A 22921-nucleotide genomic window follows, 5' to 3' on the forward strand; every position below is an offset into this window, starting at 1 on the left:
CATCTAGGCATGGAGTTCTAGGTGCCCCCCCCCCCACCATTTCACTTTATATTTATAAATTCTACTTGTTTTTTCCTCAGTATTTTTCAACTTGAAATTATAAACCTATGCCTAAACTTACATTAAGAGATAAGAGTAAGATTAGCTTTGAATGAACTAATTGCTGTGTTAAAATCCTTCATGACTACTGTTTAATTAATTTTAGAGATTTGGGGCAGGTAGTACTTTTTCATGACTCGAAACCTAAAATACATAAAAAGATAGATAGTACAGTGAAAAAAAATCTCACTCTAGTCTGCCTCCTTTTCTCTCCCCTATAGATAATATCTTGTATTAGTCTCTCAAATAGCTCTGAGAGTCTTTATGGACTAACAAGCAAATGATATATATTCTCAGTTTTCTCTTTCTTACTCAAAAAGCTTACTTTTCATACTATTCCATATCGTGCATTGTGTGGATGCCTTCCAAATCAGCTTGCTGGGGGCTTGTCGATCCTTTCTTCTGGCTGTAGAGTGGCCCATGGTGGAGCTGCAGCCTAACCTGTGTGCCCCTCCACTATGAGAGATTCTTGGATTATTTCTCCTCTTTTGTCGAATCGACTTGTTCATGTGTCATTCTGTTTCTGTAAGTTCAGTGGGATCAATCCCCAGAAGTGGGGTTGTCGGATCAGAGTGTGAATATTTGTAATTTTGATGGTTATCGTCAGAGGCCTTGTACAGTGTTTCCTAATTTGTCATCTCATGAGCCATGCAGGTACCAATTTTCTTAAGTAATTGGTTCGTTTTCCCATTTTTAGATTTTCAGAATACTGTCAGATATGAGTAAGAAATTTGAAATTAATTAAAGTAGGTTTTGTTTTCATTGAGAATGCAAAGAAAAGTAGAGCTCTCCTTTTGAGACCTTTTTTTTTTTTTTAAGATTAGGAAACAGAGCCCAAGGCTAATATTTTGGAAGCTTGAATTTTAATCCTGGCTCTGCTGCCAACCACATATGTCCTTGACAGTGTTATGTCTGTAACCTCTTCTCTAAAAGGGAAATGGTAATTTATTTTCTCTCTACTTTATAAGATATTAAGATAAAAACGAGAATATATAACTTTGAAAAAAAAAACCAACAGAAGAGCCCTATGAAATACAAAGAAATAAATTTCTCCTGTTACATCTTTTACTTTGGAAATCAGGTATTGAATTAAAATGTTTTATGGTTCATGAATAACAGTTAAAACCCAGGGAATCAGCAGTTGAGAATTTAGCCCATGGGAACACAGGAGAATCACTGAATTCTGAGGCAAACCAGGGAGCCCAGAGATTGAAAGATTGCTCAGGCAAGGCAATGGCCTTTCAGTGAAACTTGTTGGTGCTGAAGATAACAATTCTCAAAGGACTTATCTTTAAACTCTTTGATCTTGTAGTTGACGAGAAAAGAAAGTCCAAAACAACACACACGGTGCTCCTGGAGATCATTAAAGAAGAAGGCCTGTGAGTACTGCCGTCTCGTTCATCTTTGTCAGATGGAGCAGCTCACTGGGAGATTCCCGGGCGCCTGTCGTGTCTCTGCACACTCTCTATCCATTTCTCACGGCCTCGTTGTGTTGTGAGTTTGTAATTGCCTGACTTTTAACTGCACAGTTATTTTCACTGCCTTAAAGTTCTGTGGTTGGCCATTATAATTCTTGATCACAGAGACTTCACATGAAACCTATGCTTTGTTTTATGTACAGTAAGTTGAAGGAGGTGATAGCTGTTTGATTCATTCCCATCAGATACACTCAGACCTGTGTACCTTTTAAAAAGCTTTTAATTTGGAAATAATTTCAAATTTACAGAAAGCTGCAAAGCTAAAATAGTGTTAATACAAAAAATACCAGCATGTACTTTACCCAGATTGACCTGTTGTTGACACTTTATTTCCTATTTGTTTTTTCCATTTCTGCTCATGCTTTCTCCTTCCCTCTCCACCCGCCCCATCCTTCTTCCTTTACTACACAGACACACAACACACACAAGTTTTTTTCAGAATTATTTGCAAGTAAGTTATATACCATACATCAAACCCCTTACCCCTATGACTGACATTTTCAGAGTGTGGACCTTCTCCCCTTATTTTTCCTTAAATTGTTTCTCATTTTAAGTTTGCCTCATGTTTCTTCCTGATTAGCCTGAATCTAGGCATTCTTGCGGAGAAGGCAATGGCAGCCCACTCCAGTACTCTTGCCTGGAAAATCCCATGGACGGAGGAGCCTGGTAGGCTGCAGTCCATGGGGTCGCTAAGAGTCGGACACAACTGAGCGACCTCACTTTCACTTTTCATTGTCATGCATTGGAGAAGGAAATGGCAACCCACTCCAGTGTTCTTGCCTGGAGAATCCTACAGACGGCAAAGCCTCATGGGCTGCCGTCTATGGGGTCGCACAGATCGGACACGACTGAAGCGACGCAGCAGCAGCAGCAGCATGCATTCTTGGGCAGAATAATATGTAGGTGAAATTGTGTTCTCCCATCTAGAGTCACATATTGTCCACTTGCCCTTTACTGGTTAATTACAATTTCTTAGATTTGAGTTAACCACTGAATAATTTTATTTTTCCTTTCTTGCAACTGTAAGCAGTCTATGAGGAAATACTTAATTTATAGAGACTCAGAAAAGCAGTGATTTCCAGTTGATTCCTTAGTTATTTTGGTGGTCACATTGTTCCAGCTGTGGCCAGTGTGAGCCCCTGCAGTCTGGTTCCCGTGCCCTTATGTCCCGATCACTTTTTTTGGATGCCCTCATCACTTCTGTTCTGTATTTACTTAATTTTAAATGTTCTTGCCCCATAATAAAGTGAATGATGCTATATTAACTAACAGTGATGAGGAAATTGTCTCTAATTTTATATAGTAATTTCTAAAGGAAATCAAGGGAAGGAATCAGTAAATCAGTCATTGAAAGTATGTTGTTTCCTGGTATCATTAATGCTAGAGAAGATTTCTTGGGCATCCTCAGAAGGTAGGATATGTGTACAGTTTGGGGTACATTTTGATATAGGAATGAACTTTGAGAATATGTGAATGACGATAAGCCTTTTCTAGGACTTTCTTTTCTAGAGGCTTCTGTCCCACATCTTTACTTTGCTTATTGTGTTCTTCTCCTAGCCTGGCACCATATCGAGGGTGGTTTCCAGTTATCTCCAGTCTCTGCTGCTCCAATTTTGTATATTTCTACACTTTTAATAGCCTCAAAGCAGTCTGGGTCAAAGGTCAACATTCTACTACCGGAAAAGATCTGGTAGTTGGATTTGTTGCAGGTAACTTAAGTTTTCTGAATATAAGGTGTTTTTATATTTTATTGTTTATATTGTATTGATATACCCGCTATGAGGTTATTTTAACACACAGTAATACTACAAAGAATGTAATTAGTTTTCTAACTTGACTCTGTGTGTGTGTATAGTAAAAATGCATAACATAAGATTTACCATCTTAACATTTTTTAATGTTACATTTCAGTAGTAGGTTTATTCACATTATTGTGAAACAGATCTCTATAACATTTTCATCTTACAAATAAGAAGCTCTATACCCATTAAACAGCAATTCCCCTTTCCACCCTCCCCCCAGCCCCTGATAACCCCTATTCTTCTTTCTGTTTGTATGAATTTGACTACTTTCGATGCCTTGTGTAAGTGGAATCGTACAGTATTTGTCTCTTTTTTTGACTGATTTATTTCACTTGGAATAATGTATACTCAAGGTTCATTGATGTTACAGGATTTCCTTGTTTTGTAAGGGTGAATGGTATTCTGTTGTATGTATATACCGCATTCTGTTTATCCATTCACCCACTGATGGACATTGGGGTTGTTCCCATCTCCTGATTACTGTGAATAGTTGCTGCTCTGAGCGTGGGTTGTATGAATCTCTCTGAGTCCCTGCTTTTAGTTCTCCGGATATGTTCCAAGAAGTGAGATTCCTGGATTATATGGTAATTCTTTTTTAATTTTGAGAGGAACTACTGTACTGTTTCCACAGTGGTTGCACTGTTTCATAATCCCGCCAGCAGTTGGTTCCAGTTTCTCCACATCCTCATCAACACTTGTTATTTTCTGTTTTGTTTTTTTTTTCATTCTAATGAGAGTGAAATAATAGTTCACTGTGGTTTTGATTTGCAGTTTTCTGATGATAGTGATGTTGAGCATCTTTTCATCTGAAGCTGAGCATCTTTGGAGAAATGTCTGTTCAAATCTTTTGCTCATTTTTTGAGTTATTTGATTTTTTGCTGTTGAGCTACAAGTATTCTTTATATATTCTGGATACTAGCCCCTTATCGGATATATGATTTACACATATTTTCTCCCATTCTGTGGGTTGCCTTTCACTCTGTTGGTTATGTCATTTGATGCTCAAAAGTTTTTTTCTTTTTTTATTAAAAAAAATTTTAATAGTTTCACTATATACTTCAATAACTTTTTTTTTCTACTTATGCTTTATTTTAATTTTTTTTAATTTAATTTTTTATTTTTACTTTATTTTACTTTACAATACTGTATTGGTTTTGCCATACATTGACGTGAATCTACCACGGGTGTACATGAGTTCCCAAACATGAACCCCCCCTCCCTCAAAAGTTTTTGAGTTTGATATTATGCCATTTGCTTATTTTTTCTTTTTTGCCTATGGTTTAGGTGTCATGTTCAAGAAATCATTGCTAAGTTTAATGCTATGAAAGCTTTTCTCCTAATTTTCATCTAGGAGTTATATAGTTTTAAGTCTTTAATCCGTTTAGAGTTACTTTCTGTGTGTGGTATCAGATAAGGATTCAACTTCATTCTTTTGTCTGTGAATGTCCAGTTTTCTTAACACCATTTGTTGATGTGACTAGACTGTCCATTACCCGACTGAGTAGTCTTGGCACCTTTGTAAAGATCAGTTGACCATATACAGAAAATTTTATTTCTGAGCCAACTTGGCTTGTTTTTATCTTCTTAATCAGAGAAGAGGGTCAATTATCCCTGTTTAGTAGCCTGTACCCAGAATTTATGGACATTAAGATCTCTTTTTTAAAAAAATGAAAATTACAGTACCTTTCCTGCTTATTTTCTGGGGGGTTTTGTTTGTTTGTTTTGTTTTTTGGACTGAGATGTTTAACATGAACAGGACTGGCTACATAATTTGCAGGGTCCAATGTAAACTGAAAATGCAGGACTCCTTCACAATTGATTAAGCACTCCAAGATGGTTGACAGTGAAGCCTTACACCAAGTATGAGACAGGGTTGCACACGCGTGAAGCCCACCCTGAGTGTGAAAGCGTTTAGTCAGGTATGACAAAGAGATCTTAGTGCACAGCTCAGTGTAGTCAGTATCATCATAGTCACTAATACTTTTGGGGTTCATAGGAGAAAGAGGGTCTCTTTTGGCTGGGAGATATCTGCATATAGAAAGCAGTGGCTCTTGAACTGAGCCTTGGCAGAATTAGTAGCACTTGGAGATAAGTGGTGGTGGTTTCCCGAAGGAGGGCATTGAGAGAATGAAGGACCTTGTTTAGAACAGTGAGCTCTGTAATTTAGTGAGTAAAGTGAGTAGAGGAACATGAGCAGTAAGTTGGAGAGTTAAGGAGCCTGCTTTTCGAAGTCTTTGGATCCTTGTCACCTGAGGTTTCAGAAGAGCTGGGAAGCCATTAATCTGATACTGTGAATCTTTAGTTACTGTCTGTTTCTTCTTAGTGGAATATGAGCACCATAAGATACAGAGCAGTATCTCAGGTATACTTCATATGTATAAGGTATATATTACATATGTAACATAATATATATTGCAGTTATGTGTCTGTGTTTAGTTATTACATGGGCTTCCCTTGTGGCTCAGCTGGTAAAGAATCCACCCGCAATGCTGGAGACCTGGGTTCAATCCCTGGGTTGGGAAGATCCGCTGGAGAAGGCAAAGGCTACCCACTCCAGTGTTCCGGCCTGGAGAATTCCATGGACTGTATAGTCCATGGAGTCGCAAAGGGTCGGATACAACTGCGCTACTTTCACTTCCACTTTAGTTGTTATATATATATACATATATATTCATATACATATATAGTTATATATATATATGTTCCCCCTCCCTTGCTAAATTTTCAGTAAGAACAATTCCTAACTTGTAGTAGGAGCTCAATAAATATTTGCTGAATAAATAAGTTGTTGAATTAATCAGACTTTTATTAAAGAGACAGGAAAAAAGTAGATCTATTTCCTTCTGTGTGTGTGCTTATCCATTTAGTTTGTATCTAAATTAATTTATTTAAATGTCCATTTAGTGTTCGTATTTTGTGGACTCACTTTTTTATATATTCTTTGAAAAATTACAGATTTGGAAGCTGCACAACTGAATAATGTAAATGTCCAATTGAAATGAAAATGATTTGACTGAAAAATAGTAACCAGGCCAAGAGTATTCATGGCCCCCAGTTTTTCCTCTTCACCTGTATGAGACCACTACTATTTTTTATTTGGTCTCTCAGCCTTTCTTATGCTTAATAGTCTTATTTTAGTCTTTAGTTGATTTTTTTATAATAAACTTTCCCTTGAACCAACTTTATTTTTTTAAATTTAGATATAATTGACATATAATATTATATTAATTTCAGGTATACAACATAATGATTCAGTATTTGTGTATATTGCGAAATTAACACTGCAACAAATCTGGTTAACATCCATCATCACACATATTTACAAATTTATTTCTTTTCTTATGGTAAGAACTTTTAAGGTTTGTTCTCAGTAACTTTTAAATATACAATCCAATTTTATTAAGTATAGTCACCTTGTACATTATATCCCCATGACTTATTTATTTTATAACTGGAAGTTTCTACCTTTTGACCACCTTCACCCCCAACCCTGGGGCTTCCCAGGTGCCTCAGTGGCTAAAGAATGCACCTGCCAATGCTGGAGGCTTGAGTGTGATCCCTGGGTGAGGAAGATCTCCTGGAGGAGGGCATGGCAACCCTCTCTAGGATTCTTGCCTTGAGAATCCCATGGACAGGGGCGCCTGAAGGACTACAGTCTATAGGGTTGCAAAGAATTGGACACGACTGAAAGCGACTGAGCATGCATACACAGACTCCCAACCTCAGCCAGACCAGCTTTCAAATAGAGTGTAACACACTTTCTCTGAGGAAATGAATGAACAAGTAAGTAGCACGGGACAGAAATCTGGAGGTCTTCATAGAGAGTGCTCTCTTTCCCTTCATGTCTGCTCAGGCCTCATGAATCACCAGTCTGTCTCTAAAAGATCTCTTGAATGCATGCCCTCTTCTCCATGTCCATAACTGTTTCCCCAAATCAAGTATTACTATCCCTCACCTGGACCATTGCTCTGCTATGATCTTGCTTCTCAGGTCTTTCTCACTAACACACTTTGCACAGTTCTGCTCAAGTAGCCTTTCTAGAAGAATAGCTTTCAGACACTTATAATTTGAAGAACTCAGGTTTGAAATTTGTTCACTGAAAAAAAAAATCAGAATTGATCCAGGCTATAGAGAGGGAATCTTCTTTTTTTTATATAACTGCAACAAATGGCAGTCTGGTATGATCTTTTATTCTTGAGACCAAATGTTTGTAATACCTTGATTATATTATTATATTAGTTTCCATATATATTTACATTGAAAAGGTTATTTCTCACTGTCAGGGACTAACTTAGGTAACTCCATGAAACTACTATTTTATGAAATATATGATGAAATCTTCTCCCTTTTGGTTGTCCAGAGCTGTTTGTTTGCTGTGTCTGGCTTCCCATTATACGCTAGATACACACCACCCCTTGTTACATTCTCTCATTATTAAGTGAAAGTCGCTCAGTCGTGTCCGACTCTTTGTAGCCCCATGGACTATACAGTCCATGGAATTCTCCAGGCCAGAATACTGGAGTGGGTAGCTGTTCCCTTCTCCAGGGGATCCCAATCCAGGGATTGAACCTAGGTCTCTCACACTGCAGGTGGATTCTTTGCCGTCTGAGCCAACCAGGGAAGCCCTACATGCTCTCACCGTACTCTGCTGATTTCCTTTCTGACTCTTACACAGTTTACAGTTACAGTAGATTCTCCCACACCTAAAACAGCTAGCCCGGTATGGTAGGGTGGTTAGCTTTTAAAAAGTCAGTAGAAGTATGGAATGTCATAAATGGCCCATGTGCCTTGAATATTTTATTTTAACCTAAGATATATGAATATATACCTCTCTAATTTTCTGTATGGCCAAGGCATATCCACTCACTAATGGGAGTTTTGTGCTTTTTTTCTGATATGAAAGTGAAAGTCGCTCAGTTGTGTCTGACTCTTTGTGAACCCATGGAGTATACAGTCCATGGAATTCTCCAGGCCAGAATACTGGAGTGGGTAGCCTTTTCCTTCTCCAGGGGATCTTCCCAACCCAGGGATGGAACCCAGGTCTCCCGCATTGCAGGCGGATTCTTTACCAGATGAGCCACAATAACCTGTGCCTGTAAATGCTCTGTCCATTGTAACAGATATGACCAACATAAACAGGTTTGAGAAAAGGTGTAGTTCACTCTTGGTAAGCCTCGACCCCCGTGCGATGGAAGTAAAAGAGCATGGGCGCACTAGAGCGCAGCCTCCAGGCCGCAGGAGTCATTGCGCCCTGGCCTCTGTCAGAATGTCCGTAAGGGAAAGGAACACAGGTTTATCTGGTGACTCCAGTATGAGGAACTGGTTAAAAGAGAGCCCACGGTGTTAATATCATTCTCATTCATTTATTAATACATTCTGAACTGCTTTCTTGAGAGTGTGAGAAAAGAATGGAATTGACGTACAGTTAGAACCCCCGGGTCTGCGCGGATTGTGAACATCATCTATTACACCTCTTGTCAGAGAAGCAGTTGAGAACTGCTGTTCTGAGGTTCAGTCCCTGCCGCCTGCTGATAGGATGACGTCACAGCGCCCTCAGCAGAGGAGACACTCCCCGCCTGGTACACGTGCAGGATGAGGGTCTCCCATACCAGATCTGCTTCGGTACTGCTTCCCTCCCTAGCTTGGCCTTCCTGTGCCTGTCCTCCCTGGCTGTGATTCCTTCCTCGCCAGCTGCTGTTGTCAGCCTGAAGCCGTCTTACTGCTCTTTTTTGTCTCGTTAACTCCTGTTCATCCTTTTATTCTCCGCTCACGCCACCTCCTCTTCAGGAAGCCTTCCCTGTTTCTCATACCCACCACCCCCAGGTTTTATTCTGCGTTAGGTGCCCACCCTCTGTGCTTCAACTCAGTGTATACCTCTAAGTGCTTACTCTACTGGATAACAGTAGTCTGCAAATTTGTCTTTTATCTTTTACTAGACCCTCCTTAAAGGCCGAAATTACTTAAAAAAAAAAAAACAACAACACCTCTGTATATCTAGTACCTTAATGCAGTGGCTGATACACAGAAAGTGCTGATTAAATGTTGAGTGAATTAAATTTTAAATGTTGTTTAAGTCAATTCAAAGGACTGCAGTCTTCCCCATTTCCCTAAGTAGCAATACTCATCTTCTAGTTGCCCTACCAAGAGTCTTGAATTCATCCTCTTTCTCTCTGACCCCACCCCCAGTCCATGAACGAATCCTATTTCCTGTTTCTTCATATGGTATCTAGCAGTTAGCCCCTTTCCCCTACTTGTACTACCTGAGCCCAAACCACCACTGAATCTTGTCAGGATTATCCTCAGAGTCTCTTAACTGATGGCCTGCTTCCTTCTTTGTCCCCTTCAATACATGTTCAACACAGCAGCCAGTGTGATCACACTAAAGCACAGATGGACTGTATTATTCCTCTGTTCAGAGGCCTCCAGGTGCTTCTCTTCTCACTCAGAAAAAAAGCCAGAGTCCCCAAAGTCCAGTTTGTCCTGCCCACACAGCCACACCGGCCTCTTCTCCCCGAACTGTCCCGGAGTACTTCTCCCTCGGGGCCCATGAACTTGAAGGTTTTTCTTCTTCCTGGTTTCTGCGTGGTTAGCTCCCTTACCTCCTGTAAAATTTTTCTCTGAATGGTTACACTGTCTGAAATGGAGTTCCTTTCTACCACCAAAACTCTTATCTCCCTTCTCTGCTTAAATTTTCTCCTTAACTTTATCCTCTGACATACTAACCCTACGTATTTTCCTGATTTATCCTGTCTTACACTATTAGAACATACGCTTCACAAGGACAGAGATTTTCCTTTTTTTATGTACCTGTTGTATCATCAGCACCTACTTAGCAGGTAACATTGTGTGGAAAAACCCAAACGAATTTTTTTGCCAACCCAATACTAAACACACAATACATATTTGATGAGCAAACCATAGGTGACTTACTTGCAAGTCAAACATTTGCTTCTCCTAAAATACACATAAAGTCACTTAAGAATTGCTAATTGGGCTTCCCTGGTGGGGATCAGTGCCAATGCAAGAGACTTGAGTTCTATCCCTGGGTCAGGAAGGTCCCCTAGAGAAGAAAATGGCAACCTACTCCAGTATTCTTGCCTGAAGAATCCCATGGACTGAGGAGCCTGGCGGGCCACAGTCTGTGGGGTTGCAAAGAGTCAGACACAACTTAGTGACAGGCTAACTTTTTACTCTTCAATTCATATCTCAGGTAAAAAAAAAATCTACTGGCTAGTTTTATATGTTTCCACTTGCTTTAAGAAGGCAGATTTAATACTAATAAGAATAAAATTTCTAACTGCTCTTGGAAAGAATAGACTTTTTGGGGGTGATAGTGAATTCCTGTCTTTCGAGGTTTTCAAAAAGAAAGTGAATAATCACCAGTCCACTTGGTGCTTGAATTAGGTCCACAGGGAACGTGACTGTGTCTAGAGATACTTTTGGTTGTCACAGCCGGAGGATGCTACTGGCATCTAGTGGCTAGAGAGCCAGACACACCGCTCAACACCTTGCATGGCTGCACCCCTGCCCCGCCCCCGGCGCGTGAGTGGCGCAGGTGAGAGGCCCTGGAGTAAGTGATTCTAATAGTCCCTAATGATTCTGAGATGCTTTGATTATAGGTCCTCTCTTTTTCTGAAGGTAGGGAATTCCTTGGAAATTACTGTTATGAGTTTTAAACTTCTCATAACATGTGTTTATATCTTAATGCCTACGAATTTTTGTTTGTTTGGCTGCACTGTGGGGCTTGTGGTATCTTAGTTCCCTGACCAGGATGAACCCTTGCCCCCATGTGGAAGCACCGAGTCCTAACCACTGGACCCCCAGGGAATTCCCCAGTGCCTGCGCATTTCTACCATTAGAACAGGTTTTTTCTCTTCCTTCTGTGCACCCAGTCATTGTATTACAATCACTGTAGGAATGAGTTACATTATCTCCCAGGAGAACTAGGCACAAGTACTATTTATTCCAGTTCTGCTAGAAACTTAGATTTGTTACTATTTACTGTATTTTCACAGGAAAAAACCCATGTAGCTTAAAACTCTGGAGAAGAATTTGAGAACAGAACCTGACAGATAACATAAATGAAGATACTTGCCATTTTTATGAAATTGGAATTTTTGTCAATAACTCTTTTTGAGTGCCAATGGTATTATCATTGTTGTGACAGTTGAAATTAATTTCCTGCCTTTAGGCCTTAAATCTGGTAAGGCAGGCTTGTTCTGTAGTGTATCAAGTCGCATTCCTTTGTAGGGAGCCAAACTCTTAGATTGGTGACCTTGATCTGCCATTCTCTTGCCTCAGCGGTCATTGCACATGTTCCCCAGAGAGCACCCAATTAATGTTCTCTGTTTTTGTTTTCTGTCCTTAACTCAGGAGACTCACTGCTAATAAAACTTCATTTTCAAGATTTCAGAAGTAAATAGCTGTGTTCCAATTATTCCCTGAATCAGTGAATGATTTTAGTATGTTCAGTTGCTGTTCTGCTTAATTTTGATTGTTTTCCTGTAAATTATTTTTTTATGAAAAAAGAAAGAAAATAGAATCACTCCAATTGGAAAGAGAACAGTCTCCTATTCTTACATAGGTAAAGTATTGGTATTCTCATCTTAGAGCTGAAATAACGGCCATAACTTGGAACTGGTGAAATTTTCTACACATGAATAAGCAGACAGCTTTCTTTATTCTGCAGCTATACCCATCGTGCCTTAGTAAGAGTTGAAATCACTCATCATATTCTTTTGCAGCTGGTTTTTCCTCCACAGAAAAGTGTCCTTTGCTTGCTTATATAGTGCAAGTTTTTATCTTGGATCCTCAGGTGTTTTCTCAGAATTCATAAAATGAAAGTGGTTAAAAAGTAACCTCTCCATCTATTTGGCTTAGAGTATGAACAAAGATCTTCTCAGATAAAAAACTTTGAAGTACAGAATGTTCTTACAAGGACTTTATATTCTCTTCTTTAAGTGATATGATGCATTTTTGTACTTGACATTGTCCATAGACTCCTCTCAGTCTTTCCGCTCATGTGGGTAATGGGATAATGTAAGCAGAATCCTGAATAATGGCTAAATCTTCATCTTGGCTGCATTTCCTCTGACCTGTTCTGTGTGTGCCTACCTCTCGAATAGCACATGAAGGGAATTTTGATTTCCAAAGAATTTCTTTAATGGGCGACCTATTTCGTTTGTTTAGAAAGGTGTTTGCACTACAGTACCCACAGAAGCTTGTGATCTCGGATTCTGAGCTTGCCTGTCTTCATCTAAAACAAAAGCAGCAGACTGCTCAGTAGTACTTTGCAGTCTGATTTTTCTGACTGTTGGTTTTTTTGTTAAGTGGTGTGTACATTATATTGAATAGGAATACATTATAAAGTCTGGGCAAATGAGTGTACTCTTTTATCTTGGCCTTTTGGGCACTGGTGCTTTTTTAAAATGAGACTTGCAAGAATCTTTAGTTGAGGCTTTTTCAGATTATGACCAGTATCTTGACAATGTGTGAAGATGTTGAGTCCTAACTAAAGATGGCTCCTGGTGTTCCATGAAAAACTCTAACAGATACAACTCATCAAATGATAATGCCTTTTGAGAAATACCTTCTCATAATGTTCCTAAGAGAGAGGTGCCAAAATGTCTTGCATTCCACTAGTGAAAATTCAGGATTCGGATTTCCTGGCATTTTCACCAAGTTTATTAACTTTGGTGTTATCTGTATAGTATGTTTGAAATTCCTTAAATCAAAACATCCTTAATCTTGCTTTGTTGCTGTGGTGGTTGTTTCTTTTTTGATTGCACCATGCGGCTTGCGCGATCTTAGTTCTCAGACTAGAGACTGAACCCATGCCTCCTTCAGTTCGAGTCCTAACCACTGGACCCAGCGGAATTCCCAATCCTGTTACTAAACGATTTCTCTTCTTTATGAGTGTGCCTCTCACTTCTTCTGAGTGTGGCCCGATAGCTTGGTGTATATGGTTGTTTGCTGAGTTTGTTCATTAGTTTACTTGTCAAACATTTATTTAACACACATTTATAAAGTATATACTGTGTGTCAGGCACTTTTATTACAAGTCTGTCTGGTATTTTTCTCTAATCATTTCAGGACTGATGAGGAATATCTTAATATCTCAAGATGGTGCTAAAATTGGGATCGTGTGTTTTCAAAACAGAAGCACCTGGCTCATTGTATTGTTCCACCCTGAGGCCACCTTGGGTGGCCAAGATCCCCACCCTTAAGCTTGTAAGAATCACGATGCCTGTGAAGCTGTTGCAGATATTCTTGTGATGGTTCATAACGCCTGCTTGCTGCCTGCCTGTCCTAATTCCCCAAGTGATGAGGAACTCTTCTGTGAGCCTCTAGTCCCTGTCGAAGTCCTTTCAAATGTCACACTTTCTCCCACCTGTCTTTTATGGTACTGGATCCATACTCACTTAAAACCATGTGAGCTACTTACATGAGAGTTGTAAGGTGTGTGTTCTGTCATATTGTCATGGACTTATTTAGCATGTGATCAAGAAATCAGTTCCCTCATCTGAAAGCTGTTTTTAAAAACTGTGTTTAAAACTATATCAAAATTGCCACTTTGGATGCTGTGTAAATTGACAGATTGCCTCCTAGTGTACAAAGGAGGAAACTCCACACTCTCCTCACTTGGAGAGGCGCTGCTGCCGGCCAGCCCGCTCTCAGCAAGGCTTCTGAATTGCTTCTAACAGAGGTGGCTTGTGTTGTACCTTGGCACAAAGGGACACCTTACCTCAGGTCTCCTAGTAGGTCAGCAGAAAAATAACTGTAATATGGATGTGTTTAGCTTTAACATAAAGGTTACATTTTGCTTTCCCTTTGTCTCGCCCCCTTTCTCTTTACAGGGGTGGTGAATGTGCTGCTCACAACTCCACTCTGGGTGGTAAACACCAGACTGAAGCTGCAAGGGGCAAAATTTAGGAATGAAGACATCGTACCGACCAACTACAGTGGTATCATTGGTGAGTGTCTTTTGGATGTGTTTCTTTTTAAAGGCTCTCTTTTCTCTTTGTATCTGGAATTTATCACCATGATAAAGCTACATTAATGGACAGCCTCAAATCTCAGTGTCCAACAGTAAGCATTTGTTTAGCTCCTGTGTCTGTGGATTGGCAAGGATTTGATTCATCTAAGCTGACTCCAGCCTAGGAGTCTCAGCTCCATGTGTCTCTCTTCCATTTCCTGGGACCATCCTCAGGATATTCTTCTCTTGGCGATAGCAAAAGCACAGGAAGACACGCCTGATCATACAAGCACATTTCAAGCCTCCGTTTCCATCTTGTCTATTACCATCGTCTTGGCCAATGCACTCCCAATGGCCAAGCCTCAAGACAAGGGGTAGAGAAATATACCCGTGGAGTATATCCCATAGAGCGAAGGTGGGAGGGGATGAATATTTCTGAAGAATAATCTGCTACTTTTTCTCCCCCAGTGTTTTCTTTGGATAAAGATACAAAATTAGTGTCTGATATCTTTGAGCTTCTGCTTTTTAATAGTATCACACTGCCAGGTTCTTCTTTCCCATCTTTCCCTCTTTGTAATGAGGACAGTGATTTTCTTAAAAGGCAGTCCTATAAAATGAACTCCAGAGAACTGTCTTATCTTTTTCTGTACTGGCCTTCACTGTGAAACCCACAGGCTGTTGTTCCCCATTGTTTCTGTGTAACACAGAGAGCTCGGTGGTGGAGATGATCAGTACCGAGGAAAACTTGATCTGCTAACCCCAGATTTGTCAGGAAGGGTTGCCAGCAATTGAAGTTAGTCTCTCAATAACTCAGTGACTGTCAGTATCTGATGATTCTCCAGAAGCAGTTAACGGATTAACTTGTCATTGCCAGAAGGAAATCTTGATAGAATCAGTCTGGCCTGTGTTCTGGGCACGTTGTCTTTCTAGTTAGGGGATTGTCCTCAAAGGTCCTTGATTTCTCGCTTAGATGCTTTTCACCAGATCATCCGGGATGAAGGGATCCTGGCTTTATGGAATGGCACCTTTCCCTCCCTGCTGCTGGTCTTTAATCCTGCCATCCAGTTCATGTTCTATGAAGGCTTAAAGCGTCAGCTTTTAAAGAAACGAACGAAGGTAAGCCCTGATCTTGAAAGCTGCAAACAACCCCTGACACCTCACTGTGCACACTGATGCAGTTCGTTCTTTCTTTGCCTCGCAGCTTTCTTCCCTGGATGTGTTCCTCATTGGCGCAATCGCCAAAGCAATCGCCACCACGGTCACCTATCCTATGCAGACAGTACAATCAATCCTGAGGGTGAGTGCTGGGCTTCTCCTGCATTTAGACAGACAACATTCTAAAATAATGTGGTTTCTCTGCTTGAAGCAGTGTTAATAAAGCCATGAAGTGCTCCAGAGCATTTCTCAGCCACTTTCCCATTGTTTGATATTTTGCTAACTAGTCAGGCTGTCAATTGGTTCTCTCTTTGGTTTGGAACAAAGTTTACACTTTGAATTTCGTTGGTCACCTGCTGTCTCAGAAAATCCAGGTATGGAGGAAGTTCTTTAAAGACCTCAGGAACATAGTAAGTTTGCTTCCTTCACATTCAAGTTGATTGGCCTGGTGTACAGGGTAGATTTCCCTTTATAGAATCAGAGATTGATTCAGAAGGAATGAATGGTTTAGCTTTTCTGAAGTATTTTCAAATTTCTAGTTTTTCATTCATTCAATTATTTATTCTTTGAAATATTTTTTTAAGTACCCATTCTGCGAGCAGCTGGGGTGTGCGTGGTGAATAAAAGCCATAGTCCCTGCCCTTAGGAGTTAACCGAGGAGAGAGCGAGCAAGTAGATCAGCATAAATAGGTCACTGCAGATTGAGGAAGGAGCTATCGAGGAAGTAAGCCACCTTCTGTGATTCAGTGGAGAGGGCCACAGTGGGGGTCTTCTCAGATGGCATGATTGGGTGGGTCCTCTGAGGAGCCCTGTGTAAACCAAGACTTAAAGGAAGGTAAGGACCCAGCCATGCAAACAGCAGAAGAAAGAGCTTTCCAGGTAGAGGGAACATGGTGTACTAGGAGCTTGATGAATCCTAGCAACGGAGAGGGAGGCCACTGTGGCTGGAGGTGACCGAAAAGGAGATCAGAAATGAAGCAGGACGGCTATGAATGATGACTGGATTTTATTCTCACTGCAGTAGGAAACCCTTGCAAGGCTTTAGACGAGAATAATGTGATCTGATTTATAATTTGAGAAGACTACCGTGACTATTCAGGCTAAGAGGAAAGAGAGTTTCAGGTTAGGAGGCTATTTCGGTCACATGTGAGATGGTGGCCTGGCCTAAGATGGTAGTGGAAAGGGAGGGATTCAAGTTGTGTTTCGGAGAACAAATTCAAAGGACTTAAACCAATGAGTAAAATGGAGGCGATAATGAAAGTATTTTAGTTTGAAAAGATTATTCCCTTCTGTTAAAAGTATTTTTACCAATGGACTATTTTTCAATTGATACTTAATATAAAGAATTTCAGTTGCAGTCAAATAAATGTATTTTGACATTTTTGTAATAGAAACATAACATGAAGAGCTTGGACTACAGAGATTCTAACTGATTAATGTTTATCATAACTTCTTAAAAGACTGGAAGCCTTACTATCAGCATCTAAATCTTCATCCTGGGCATGGTTTTTTCTTTTGAGGTAGAATTTTCCCCATGATTCTCTGTAAAAATGAAAATTCTCATGCTTCATTGAAAAAAAATTCTTATTTTCATTTATTTCATTGAAATATTTCATTTGTTTCATTGAAAAAAGAGGATTAATCTAAATACTAAAAAAGCCACCAGGGGCTTCCTTAGTGGCTCAGATGGTAAAGAATCTGCCTTTAGTACAGGAGATCCAGGTTCAATCCTTGGGTCAGGAAGATTACCCTGGAGAAGGGAATGGCAACCCACTCCAGTATTCTTGCCTGGAGAATTCCATGGACAGAGGAGCCTGGCAGGCTACAGTCCACGGGGTTGCAAAAGAGTCAGACATGACTGAGCAGCTAACACTTTCATTTTCACACATTAAAAGGGTCTTTTTATTACCATGTGCTATAAGATGTTACTCCAACATAAGTGGAAATTAAGATTAAAAGAAAGTGATAACAGGGCTTCCCTGGTAGCACAGTGGTAAAGTGTCCACCTGCCAAGTGCAGGAGGCGCAGGTTGATTCCCCTGGGAAGATCCTGCGTGCCGTGGAGCGGTTAAGCCTGTGTGCCACCACTGCTGAGCCTGTGCCTGGCAACAGGAGGAGACACCGCAGTGAGAAGCCCGGCCACTGCAACTAGAGGGCAGCCCACACCCAGCAGCGGAGATGCAGCACAGCAAAAAAAGAAGTAAATAAATAAAAATTTTTTAAAAAGAAAGTAGCAACAGATGGCAATTATTTCTTGTTCCTTCTTCCTTAGTTTGGGCGTCACAGACTCAACCCAGAAAACAGAACACTGGGGAGCCTTCGGAACATTCTCTATCTCCTTCACCAGCGAGTAAGGTGAGCTTTGTAGATGTTTCACATTCTGTCCTCTCTTTTAACAGCCGTCTCTGCCAAGAAGTGGTTGGATTTGCTTATCTTGTATTTTTGCCTTGGCAGTGGCAGCCTGAAAACTTCTCCCTTGCCTGCTATGCTCAGACATTTCTCATTTAGGAGCTTAGTGACACATGAGAGCATTTCGGGAAATTGTGGAAAAGTTCATGTCCTTGATTCTTCATCAGTTACAAATATTCAGGACTTCTTCAGAAAGGGAATCCTCCAGTGAAATCCTGCCATTTGCAACAACATGGATGAACCTTGAGTGTTTTGTTAAGTGAAATAAGTCAGGCCGAGAAAGACAGCTGTTGTGTGCTTTCACTCATATGTGGAATCTACAGACAGACAGACTCATCGGTGCTGAGAACAGATTAGCAGCTACCCAAGAGGAAGAAGGTTTGAGGGTGGACAAAAGGGTGAAAGGAGTCAGCAGTATGGTAACGGGACCTGATTATGGGACCTGTGGTGGTGATCACTGTGCAGTGTAGAGATGTTAAATTATAATGCTGTACACCTGAACCGTGGGATTTCCCTGATAGCCCAGCTGGTAAAGAATCTGCCTGCAATGCAGGAGAGCCCCGTTCAATTCCTGCTGGAGAAGGGACAGACTACCTACTCTAGTATGCTTGGACTTTCCTTGTGGCTCAGCTGGTAAAGAATTCACCTGCAATGCAGGAGACCTGGGTTCAACCCCTGGGTTGGGAAGATCCCCTGGAGAAGGGAAAGGCTACCCACTCCACTGTTCTGGCCTGGAGAATTCCATGGACTGTCTAGTCCTTGGGGTCGCAGAGAGTCGTGCATGACTGAGCAACTTTCACACCTGAAACAAAGGAGAGCCTTCCTGTAATCTAATATAGAAGTCTCTAACATAGAAGTCTCTGCTGAGTAGTGCTCCATTGATGACGTAACCCCAAACCCCTTGTAGATAGAAATAAGCAGGTGTCAGAGCCGCAGTCATCATGGGAAAGGGAACGAGGGTAGGCAGAGGAACAACAGCTGTCATCACAATTACGGCAACAGTGATGATGATGGCGAGAGGAGTTAGCGTTTTTGAGCTATTATGTGGCAGACACTAAGCCAGATGCTCTACTTGGGTAATCTCACTTAATCCTCACAACAGCCCTTTGAGGCAGGTACTGTCGTCATTGCCCCATTTCATTTAAAGGGGAAATCAAATAGGTCAGCACCTTTGAGGCAGAAGCTATTATAACTCTATTACTGTTCCTAGATGTAAGATATTTTAAACTAAGTTTATTATAAAGATAGAATATGCTTGGGATAAAAAATTAAATCAAAGAATTGGTATAAAGTTAAAAAAACAAAAATGCTGATCATACCAAGTGTTGGCAAGAATGAAGCATCTAGAACTTTCCTATGCCGGTGGGAATTCAGAATGGCACAAGCACTTTGGAATGCAGTGTGGCGTTTTCTTATAAAGTAAACGTACGCCTCCTATAGACCCAGCCATTCCCTTTCAAGGTATTTACCCAAGACAAATGAAACATGTCTACACAAAGACCTGTGCATAAATGTTAGTAACAGCTTTATTTGTTAGAGTCAAAAACTGGAAACATCCCAAATGTCCATCATTGAATGAGTAGGTATAAGCTGTGATATACCTGTACAGTGGAATACTATTCAGAAAGGAAAAAGAAATAATTATTGTTACATGCAAAAATGTAGCTGGATCTCAGAATAGTTATGCTGAATAAAAGAGATCAGGCAAAAAAGAATTCATATTGTATGATTCCACTTTTAGGAATCCGCCTGCCAGTGCAGGAGACGGGAGAGATGTGGGTTCAATCCCTAGGTTAGGAAGATCCCTTGGAGAAGGAAATGGCAACCCGCTCCAGTATTCTTGCCTGGGAACTTCCATGGACACAGGAGCCTGGTGAGCTACAGTCCATAGGGTCGCAAAAGAGTTGGACAGGACTGTGCACACACACACACTCATCACTTAAACCTAGAAAATTATCTACAGTGACGGAAAACAGCGCAAATGATCTACAGTGACGGCAAAGGGGCGTGAGGACAACGTCCTCCTGGGGATGATAGATGATGGATACGTTCATGACCTGGAATGTGGTGATGGTTCACGGATGTACCCGTCAGTCAAAACTCGTCAAACGGAAGCCATTTAAACTTCAATAAAGCTATAAATACATGCATGTCCACACTGTTTTCTGACCCTTTTCCAGGAGATAGTCACTATTAACAAAAAGTATATGTATTTCCAAAATTCTGTATAAAAAAACATATATTTTTCGCTCCATTTCCAGCCCCCTCTCCTCTCTGGAGAATAGTAGGTGGTGCTGGAAATTCCCAGCTTCTGATCTTTGCTTGGTCTTTCTGGTGACCAGCCCCGCCCAGGAGTCCAGCAGGAATCACCTCATTAGAACAGAAGACACTACTGCCACCCAGGACTTGAAGGATTTAGGAGCTCTGTGTCAGGAACTAGAATCAAAGACCAATTGTCAGAATAAAGAAATGTTCCTAGTGTTCTTTTCTCTTAGGAAATTATAAGCAAGAGCTCCTAGAACTCTGTGCCAGGAACTGAGGACAGGGACTAAATAGATTTTTTTTTTTCTGTTATCTCCTATCAGATCTCACCTTGAGAAACACCAAGGTGGAGTTTCTTGGGTTTCTTGGGGGGAACATAAGTTAGCCAATGAACTAGAAATTCATGGGTCAAGGCTTTTCATTTCTATTTATCACATAATTCACTCCAAATAATAGGTTTCCACACATGGCAAGTATGTAAAATGTAGAATAGCTCCTGAATGGAGCACTTGACTGTTAGTATCTCAGTCCGCATGTGTGCTATATGGAGCCCTGGAGTTGCTGATGAACCAGCAGATGAGATTAATTCAGTCTCAGTAATTAGCTCTGGAGACGTTTACTCTGAGCTTCTGTTTCTAGCTGAAGCATTCTTTTCTGTGGTTAGAGCAGTCATTCTAAAGGGCTGGTGTCCAGGCGGACCTTGTCATCCTCATCAGCTGGGAGCTTATTAGCAATGCCGATTCTTGAGTCCCATCCCAGGCTTAATGCTTCAGAAACTCCGTGGATAGAACCCAGCAATCTGTGGTTCACCGAGCCTTCCCAGTGATTGTGACAGACACTAAATTTGAGAACCACTCAGTTAAAAGGTCAAATGTACAGAAAGACTCAGTATTGGAGAGATTTTCATTCCTGTCACTGTCTCTAGTTCTGTTCAGGCTACAATGATCTAAACTAATTGGCAGCTCTCCTACCATTTAGGGACTGTTAGGTTGAAATAACTTTGTTGGGAGAGCCTTAAAGTCAAGATCTAAAAGTTCTTTGTTAATCTTAGATGTTGGCATTAAAATGGTTTTAGGATTTTAGGAGCTGTACCCTCTCTGTGAGATACTGTCAGCATTCCACTGATTAATCATGGCTTTGAAGAAATAATCAACTTTTATCAATTCCCAAGCACCTTCAAAGATAAAGTATTTAAGTAACAGAAGTCCGTTAATATCTAAAACTTTGATTGCTTCTTTTGATCCTAAGAATAAGCCTTTGCAAAATAGTATGTTTCTTTGAAAACCTTTTGTTTTTTCCTCACCCTCTCCTTTCAGGCGTTTTGGAATTGCGGGACTCTACAAAGGCCTTGAAGCCAAGCTGCTGCAGACGGTCCTGACTGCTGCGCTCATGTTCCTCGTTTACGAGAAACTGACGGCCGCCACCTTCATGGTCATGGGCCTGAAGAGCACGCGCAAGCACTGAGACACCTCTCACTCCCGCCCCCGGCACTCAGAAGTGCTCCAGAAGGGAGCAAGTGATTCCACTGTACTTGCCCCTCCCACAGAGAAATCTACCCTCGTTGGCTTGAAATGCATCTAAGGGTACATACACATGCACTGTTATAGCCAGCTTGACTCATTACCAACTTAACTTTTTTGATGGTTGGTTGAGTTTTGTGGAGGAGGTTGGACCAACGGCCATATGAGAAGAACACATGATCGAAAACCTAAAAATGAAACTTGATGGGGATTTATTGATTTTCCTGAAGGGAATGGACTATTGCTCTCATGTAGAATCTTCTCCAGTTAAAGTCTTTTTTAAATTTACCAGCTATTCTCTTTCCCTGAACCAATGCCCCCCCGCCTGCCCCGCCCCACCAGGTTCTACAACCAATTTGCTACCATGTAATTCTCTTGGTATTCTCCTCCTATATACTTTTGCACGTCTTCATCTTGGTATTTTCCTCACTAAAAATGTTATGACTATGCCACAGGCATGACTATTGTGTGTGAGCTATTTATTTTGTGGAGGAAATGAAAATTATTAATTCCAAACGATTCTCTTATAAACTCTTTGTAAGCATCACTTATTCTTTCGTATCTGACATAATTAAAAAGTAATTTATTTTGAATCAACCTTTTCATTACAGAACTTGAGGTTTTGTGTTCATCTATATGGGCCCCAGTAAATTTTAAGCACAAAAGCGATTCTTAAATTTTGCCTTTTAGAGTATTACATTGGGTTTACAACCAGCTGGTCAAAATCACAGAAAAGGGAAAGGGAGCAGATACCTTGTTTAGGCTCTGGAATACTGTCTTCTTTTATAAACTCATGGTAGAGGCTGTATATTTTAAGAATAAACTTCTGGTTAAGGTTATTTCCGTTTGAAAATGTTGCTTAGAGTCCTGCTACTCAAAGTGTGGGTCCCAAACAGTAGCATCAACACCACCCTGGGAGCTTGTTGGCCCCCCAGACCTTCTGAATCATCTTCTGTGTTTTAACAAGATACTCACGTGATCTGTACTCATCAAAGTTCAAGAGAACTTAGAGCTCCTGACTCCACTGAAGATGCAGTTGGTTTCAGTTATGGACACCAAAGGTCGATATCGAAGGACAGGCAGACTAAGGTATTACATAGAGCATCCAGTGAAAAGACCAGAAGTTCTGTCATCATTTACGTTCACCCCGCAGCACATGTTCAGGTTGGTAGGACCTTCATTATGTGGTCAACAATGAATTTTGACATCTCAAGGCACTCAA

General features: G+C 40.7%; 1 protein-coding gene across 2 annotated transcripts in view; it reads left to right on the forward strand.

Annotated features, from left to right (window-relative positions):
• SLC25A17 (solute carrier family 25 member 17) overlaps positions 1-22538 on the forward strand; it is a 40726-nt gene extending 18188 nt beyond the window's left edge. For both annotated transcript variants that reach the window (XM_040233233.1, XM_040233234.1), the window contains exons 3-9: positions 1412-1478; positions 3135-3286; positions 14236-14352; positions 15325-15470; positions 15556-15651; positions 17781-17863; positions 21496-22538. In XM_040233233.1, coding sequence (XP_040089167.1) covers positions 1412-1478; positions 3135-3286; positions 14236-14352; positions 15325-15470; positions 15556-15651; positions 17781-17863; positions 21496-21643 — 809 coding nt within the window. In that variant the 3' untranslated portion in view covers positions 21644-22538. The remainder of the gene's footprint in view (positions 1-1411; positions 1479-3134; positions 3287-14235; positions 14353-15324; positions 15471-15555; positions 15652-17780; positions 17864-21495) is intronic.
• Positions 22539-22921: the final 383 nt, after the last annotated feature.

This window comes from Oryx dammah, unplaced genomic scaffold (assembly GCF_014754425.2).
Source record: "Oryx dammah isolate SB20612 unplaced genomic scaffold, SCBI_Odam_1.1 HiC_scaffold_29, whole genome shotgun sequence".
NCBI classification, from domain to species: Eukaryota; Metazoa; Chordata; class Mammalia; order Artiodactyla; family Bovidae; genus Oryx; species Oryx dammah.